The 7384-nt window shown below is 37.5% G+C and overlaps 1 protein-coding gene across 1 annotated transcript; it reads right to left on the reverse strand.

Moving 5' to 3' along the window:
* Nucleotides 1-434: 434 nt before the first annotated feature.
* On the reverse strand, nucleotides 435-6357 carry casp3a (caspase 3, apoptosis-related cysteine peptidase a). The gene is made up of 6 exons (XM_031277024.2): nucleotides 6090-6357; nucleotides 5562-5701; nucleotides 2701-2829; nucleotides 2399-2574; nucleotides 2187-2295; nucleotides 435-2091 (listed from the first exon to the last, which is right to left on the reverse strand). Exons 1-6 carry the CDS (start codon nucleotides 6146-6148, stop codon nucleotides 1862-1864), a joined length of 843 nt encoding a protein of 280 aa, XP_031132884.1. The 5' UTR covers nucleotides 6149-6357; the 3' UTR covers nucleotides 435-1861.
* Nucleotides 6358-7384: the final 1027 nt, after the last annotated feature.

Raw genomic sequence — 7384 nt, forward strand, 5'->3', positions numbered from 1 at the left:
AATTTGTTAAATCAACTTCTAATTTAGAGGTGTATATGGTTGGTGTGTAGGTGTTGTATACTGTAAGTGTCAACAGTGACAGGTACTGTACCACAGGTACTAAGTGGCTTGTTGTTTGTGAGAGCTAGTTTAGGTGCGTTTAAGTGCGTCTGTGTTGGCTGTGAAGGAATCTAAGGCCCAGTTTTATTTGGCCCAAGGCCTCAGGATCTGGTGGCCCAGTTCTTCTCACCTCAACGCATGCCAAATCTGATGTAATCCTGTCTGTTTACAGTTGACAGTGTGCATAAGTATACCCTTTAATGTGTTTGTAGAGGTTAACAACACTGGCAAGCCTTGATGGGAAAATGAGAACTTTTAACTTTAGTAATATATCTGGGAATGTTGATGATAGTCACTACTTTAAGAGCCAAAAACAAAATCAGTAACACAACACATTAAATGAAAAGTGGTTTTTACTTTTTTTCAGAAAAAAGATTACACCAACCTCACAGTATCACTGCTTACAAAATAGCCAAAAAGTGACATTCATAGCAAAGTGTAGTATTCTGATATGACTTAAAAACTGGATTGTCAAACCACGGTGACATATTTTTTTAACAGCAAAGATGATTTTATTGCTGTAAATATTGAAGTATTTACTCAAATGACCAGCACCTGGATCAGTACACAATCAAATTTAGCTTTGTCTGTTATAAATCACACAATGTTGATACGTATAAAGGTTTGACTCACAGTTCCACAACAGTCCATTGGACATGTTTCCAAGTTATTGACTGTAACTATCAAAGCAATGTGAAAAGGCATTCTATTCGCCATTTTGTCTTTAAAAAACACAAACACATGAGCTACTGCCTAACATGAAATGTAAACCTTGTGTTCAAGTATGAACATATGCCTCAAATTAAAGCATTGTGCAAGTGGGCTGGCTTATGCATGCTATGAAGCCTGACACTGACTAAATTGACATTCACAGGCAACTGTCCATTCAAACAAGTCCATAATGAGAAAATTAAATACACTAAAAATTGAATTCTGAGCTTTAAAAACCAACAGAACACGAGATAGCTTAATTGATGTTCCTGAATTTGCTACACATTATGCTTTAATGTATCTGAGTGCAAGTGCAGCATTCATTTAGGCTTCACACAACTAATCAGGTACCAATTTAGTGAATTATTCATTATTTTTGGTTGTGCAACCTTCATGTCAGACATCACTACACTGACTCAGTGGGGAAAAAAAGGCGGTAAAGAAAAGCAAAATACAGGAACAGAAATGACACACATGATTCCTTTGAAACAGACTATCAACTTGCTTAGACACTCAAAATAAAATAAACTGCTGACTCATAAAAATGTTGATGCTGGAGGGCAGGAAGCCCATCTATGGTTTTAACAAATATAGAAGATCAAACTTCCTATCAAACTGGCTCCCAATGTTTCCCTGAAATGTGTAAAGTTTAAACAGAAAATAGCCATTCACTGGAACAAAATTGTGAGCTTGGAATTACAAGGTCAATTACATTAGCTTTAGATTAATGATTGTTCAATTTTATTTTATACCGACATTGTCCAAAAAAACCCACAACTTTAGGTAAAATGTTAAAAAAACAAATACTAAATTGTTTTCCTGCAGGGCTAAAAAATGGAATGCCTTATGTCTCAGAACTGTACCCCACACAGAAAGAACCTTATAATGCCAAGCTTGTAAAATGTGACTTTGCATCTCCCAGAAATATGTAAGCTGAGGTTTAAAGAGATATTCAGTCAGATAGTAAACTAATTGACAAACACCACATCATACACATCCTCAGGCTTTCTTCTGCAGACGCAGGCTGAAGTCCTCTGATGTAAAGAGGACATCAAGGAGAAAAATACATCTCTTTGGTCAGCATTGATACAATGCAAGGAATTTGTTTCTTTGCATGAAAGCCTGGTGAATTGGAGACAGACTCAAACTCTACTGCCACCTTGTGGTTCACTCGTGTCATGATGTGCTGGAGCTCCACTTCTTTTCCATATTTGCTGATCATGTCACAGAGTGACTGCATGAACCAGGACCCGGTCATAGTGTTCCTCCATGAGTAGTAGCCTGTAGACAGATGAGTGATAGAACACTAAATACAATACATAAAAGGGAACAATAAGTACACAAAAAGACCTGTGTTTGTGTGTATGAGTATTAACCTGGGGCTGTGGAGAAGGCATAGAGGAAGTCAGCTTCCACAGGGATCTTAATGCCATCTTCTGCACTGTCTGCTTCAATGCCTGCATCCAGATCAGTGCCTCTGCAAGCCTACTCAATGTGCACACAAACAAAACAAAGACTGGTTTAGACATTTTAGCAAAGCCCAATGGTAAGTTAGTGCAGAATGAAAAAACAAGAAACTCTTATATACCTGAATGAAGAAGAGTTTGGGCTTTCCCACCAGGGATTTGCAGCGATCACCTCGAAAAAGTGATGTCAGACTCTTAAGCTCTACTGATCCATCCGTACCAAAGAACACGCCCTCATCTCCATGACTCAACAGGACACAGACGAATGAGGCATAGCAGCTGTGATCTTCCTTTGACACTGAATTAAAAGACATGTATAGTATTTTATTTATTTTTGTATGAGATGATATAAAAGACAGAAGGTGAAAAGAGTGTGTGTGTGTGTGTGTGTACACATTTTGTATGAGTTCTGCCTCAAACTTACCAGAAGTTAAAACCTGATTCATCTGCTCGACTGACTGGTCATTGTAAACCTTCACTTTATAACCCAACTTCCCAAACACTTTCATCGCGTTGCCTGCATCTACATCTGTACCATTACGTTGATTCATGCCTTTAAAAAACAAAGCAAAGGGTATCTTGTTACTTACACACAATGAAAACACTATTACAAAAACATGTTTTTAAGGAACCAACATTTCATAAGCACAGGCAGTGTATTGAAAGGTGATTTCAAAAGGCCATGCTAGACGCTACAAAACTGTTTCCATTTGCATTCAGTCATGACAAGCCAATGGTTTTATTGTTTCATTAGATGCCGGCGGTACACAGGGTTGTTTGTTTTTTAGAGTGCACCTTTTCTTATTAGTACATGACGTCTGGTTAGCTCACATAAGCTCCACATATCTTTAACCTAATCAGCCAGAAAAAGTGAAAACCCCTAGACAGGTGTAAATAATGAAATGATTGATGGCTGAATAGCATTTGCTGTCACACTGTCATGGCTGATTGGGACATTTGAATATAACAGTTAATGTCATTAACACCTGTGCTTTTCCTACTATGACAACTCAAAATGTCTGCTGTGAAAAGGGTAGTTTAATACAAACGATCTCCAAATCTTGATTTTGTATAATTCATTGCAATTAAATGTTGTTCTATTTAATCTTTAAATTAATTCAATTAAAATTCTCTATTACTTTTTACTTCTCTTAGCATCGTGAACACTATTCAACTCAGACCTACTTTACCAAGGTAAGTTTTCTCTTTCCTACAGTTTTTAATGCATCTTTAACAGAGTATTGATCTGACTTTTACTTACGGCCTAACATTTCTACATTTTTTTACAAAGTTGTGTGGGCACAGCCATGTTGTGTGCTGTCAGACTACATAGTCTAGCCACCCGGCCACTGTCTGTCTGTATTAGGTTTAAACACCTCTCTAGTTTGTTAGTTCTGTTTGTAAGAGTGAGACAGTGGACCACAACTAGCTTGCCCATAACAGGAATCTTTTCTTGGTTAAATAGGCTTAACCACTGATGTTTACCCCACTCATATGATGTACTGTACTTCTTGTGGAGCAATGTTGACCAAGCAGTCATGTGTACTCAGTTTTACCTGCTTGACGGGTTTGTCAAACACAAGCCTGACAGCAAAATGAGAAACCATTATACAATAACTCTAATGCCGAGCAGACTAAAGCTGTATTCGTGTGTGTTGCTATCCAAGGTCTACTCAGACAGATAATAGAGACTCTTTCAATGATACCATATACTGCTCTTCAGCTTTTCAACCTAACATTGCACAATGCTACTAAAGAGTAGGCAAGGACTAAGGTCAACTCAAACATGCATACATTATCTCCAACTATTGTAGCCATCAGGCCTTTATATCCAAAGAGAAGCAAGCACTGGAAAACATTCCCTTTATAGATCATTTTAGGGGCAGACATGGTCATGCTTCACAAAGTGATTATTAACACCCAAAGGACACATATAATACATATAGCTGTAATGGCCATCTTACTGTATCCTGCCACGCTAAAGCAAGACTACCACAATATCCAAGTGACTGGGCCATTACATTAATATACAGAGTAACTGTTCACATATACAGATCACAGTCCACATCAAACTTGGAAGAGGAACTAATCAAACAATGGGATGTGATGCATGACAAATCATACTGCAAGTCATGTGTACTTGAACTTCCTGAGGCCCCATTGACAGTACACTGCACTAGGAGTTATCAAATTGTCTTATATGCAATGATGCATACACAAGAGGATCAGGACAACTACCTGCTTGTTTTCCAAGTACTGCCACAAAGCTAACTTGGACATCTAATTAACTGACATAGGATGCAGTTAAATGGGGTCCACACAGCAAGAGTAAATTGTGTCCCTGAGCACATCCTTCATCTCATGAAGGTGGGATTGCGAGATGATTTACCTGCGTTGTTGTACACGGAGAACTGTACAACTCCAGGCCACATATCATTAGTCCATTGTATACAACATGTTGCACAACAGCTATGATGCAGAAGGACAGACAAACACGCATGTGATGATCCACCACCTTTACAGAAGTGGCTTTACCTCACAATTATAGGCAGTTTCACAAGTAATATCCTAGGTAGGAGTCCCCTTCTGCGGCTATCTGACATGGATGTCCTCGCAACAAATTAGCCTACCATAAGTGAGGGACCAAGCAGAGAAGCTTGTGTACACCAACTGGGAACTCGACAGGGACACAGGCACCTCTACAGCCAGCTAAGCTCTAACTTTGGGCTAACCTGTCAGTTTAGTCTAGATTAACTAAGCATTTCAAAATGGCATATTATTAAATGCCAGTGTGGCTCTTTGTAGAATTCTGCAAAAATAACCCTGAACCCAACATCAAGAGCGAATCAATAAATCAAACAGGGACTACAAGTAATTATTTTTATTACCTTGTAACTATTAAAATCTATTATTTTGATAATAATTTAGAGTATAAAATTTAACAAATGGCAACTTGTCATTTGTTAAATTTTATACTTGTGCCTATCGTGAGAACCTAAGAGTTATTTTTTCAGACTAAAAACCAGAGGGTATTTACTATTTAAATTACAATGATATAGAGTAAAGAAAAGCAGGTAAATATGTTTTACTTTACATTATTAACATATATTTCTGTTCAAGCGTTACAGCACTAAGTAAAACACGAGATTAATTTTAAACCTGGTTCTGTATCAATTTTTTGTTGTTTGTTTTTTACAGTATTAACATGTATAGCAGTTTCAATTTAAATACGTGTAATCTGAAAATAAACTGACCCCAGCCCCCCAAAAAGAACAGAATAAACACCTGTTCTTCTGTCGAAGTTCTTGTTGTTGATGATGATGCACTGGCCGATGCTGGGGAAATTCAGACTGTATCTGAAGCTGTGGCCGCTGGGCTTGGCGTCCACGTCCATTGGGGCAGAAGCAGACAAAGACGACTCTGACCTGAGGGACAGCAAAACCATAAGTCTATCATTTAAATGTAAGATAACAACACGGTACAAGTGATGCGCGACAAAGAAAGCGCTAATAACAGTTGGGGAGAAATCATTTCAAGTGTGAGTTACAGGCCTGCATTAGTGCTAAATATAACATGATTATAACACACTGCTTAAACAGTTTAGACTTACAAACAGCTAATAATAACTAACCTAGCGGGTGAACTATAATGTTATTATTAACTAGGCAGAAAGTAGTTTGGGATATTAATGATAAAAAACCGCTTCCTCCATCACTGCCTGCTAACTTGCAGAGGACAACAATGAGCTCCTAACATTAGATAAAGATCGCTAACTAGCTAACTAACGTTACCGTCAAACAAACCGTGACTCACTGTTGTCCACTGGCACTCTTTGCGTCTGTGGAGTCTTCTCCGGTTGCGTTTAGCGACATATTTCTGATTCAGGAAATTAACCACACAGCGAAATCGCAAATCGCACACCCTGTATGATAAACAGCAAACCCAGCAGGCGTCAAGTGGTAAAGTGTTCAGACAGAGGATATAAGCTAGCTAGCTCTAGCCGCGCCTGCTGAGCTTATACACAAAGATGCTGTGTCATACGAAAAAGCACTCGTTTTATACTCCAACGCCTGCCGGCGGGAGAGGCGAGTCCCACAGGCACTGGTCAGACCAATGAATAGTAAACACACAGGCACAAACTCCCCCTGATGAGGGGCTAGTTTTTTTTCTTTTCTTTTTACTTTTTTTTTTTTTTTTTAGAAATACTGAAGTCATATTTTGACCATGCTCAAAAAAGGAATTTGGATTTTTTTAATATTCCTCCACATTGCTAAAAAATATAGAATTCTGGTACTAAAATCTTATTTTTGTTGGCCTAAAGGTAGTGATATTTAAATATAATACATTTTAAAATACTGGAATTAGTCTGTAAAATACCAACTGTGTCAAAGTTTCAATTTCAGACTGTAAAAACTCCCCCAGGTCGCTAAATCCCCCAAATTCCCATGTTTTTTTTTTCTTTTTAAGTGTAGATTTTTAAACTTATTTTCTCTCCTAAATCTTCTACATTATTTCATCCTCAAGCTGACAGTCACATAAAGTATAGATGCATTAATAGATATTGTCTCACAAATATATTACTGTTTTATAAGTTTGGGCGATTATTATAGTTTTGTTTTCTCATAAAGCTAAACCCTGACTAATCTAAAGCCTAAATAGTTAGCCAAGCAATCTCACAAGTAGCCGCCCATAAGTGGAATTTAACTATGTACTTTGCAATGGAACTTGTACTTTACCTTCCATTTTATACTGTATACTTCTACTTTACTACAATTCTATATTGCACTTTTTACTCCACCACACATAGTTGTAGTGTATAGTAGTTAGTTACTAGTTTCTTTTCAAATTAGGATTTTCGTCTTCAAAATCAGTTTATACATTGGTATATAACAGACTAAACTGTAACTGTAGAATAAAAAGTATTCAAAACTAGCTCCACGTCAACCAACTGAGTACCCCATTAATACAGTATAATACTCGAAAGTGGCCATTTTGCATGAGTCATTTCACTTTTGATACTTTAGTACACATTGCTATAGTAATTCTACTTCGGTACAATTTTGGATGCAGGATTTTTACTTGTAATATGGTATTTTTACATGGTGGTA

The sequence above is a fragment of the Sander lucioperca genome, chromosome 4 (assembly GCF_008315115.2).
Source record: "Sander lucioperca isolate FBNREF2018 chromosome 4, SLUC_FBN_1.2, whole genome shotgun sequence".
Taxonomy (NCBI): Eukaryota; Metazoa; Chordata; class Actinopteri; order Perciformes; family Percidae; genus Sander; species Sander lucioperca.

What these genes read in the sequence shown, in the direction of transcription:
- casp3a (XM_031277024.2), bottom strand. Translation starts at nt 6,148, where the DNA reads ATGTCGCTAAACGCAACCGGAGAAGACTCCACAGACGCAAAGAGTGCC. An exon ending in GAATCAGGTTTTAACTTCTG is followed by an intron (nt 2,575 to 2,700) that starts GTAAGTTTGAGG and finishes CTTTTAATTCAG; the next exon opens with TGTCAAAGGAAGATCACAGC. An exon ending in TGCCTTCTCCACAGCCCCAG is followed by an intron (nt 2,092 to 2,186) that starts GTTAATACTCAT and finishes ATCTGTCTACAG; the next exon opens with GCTACTACTCATGGAGGAAC.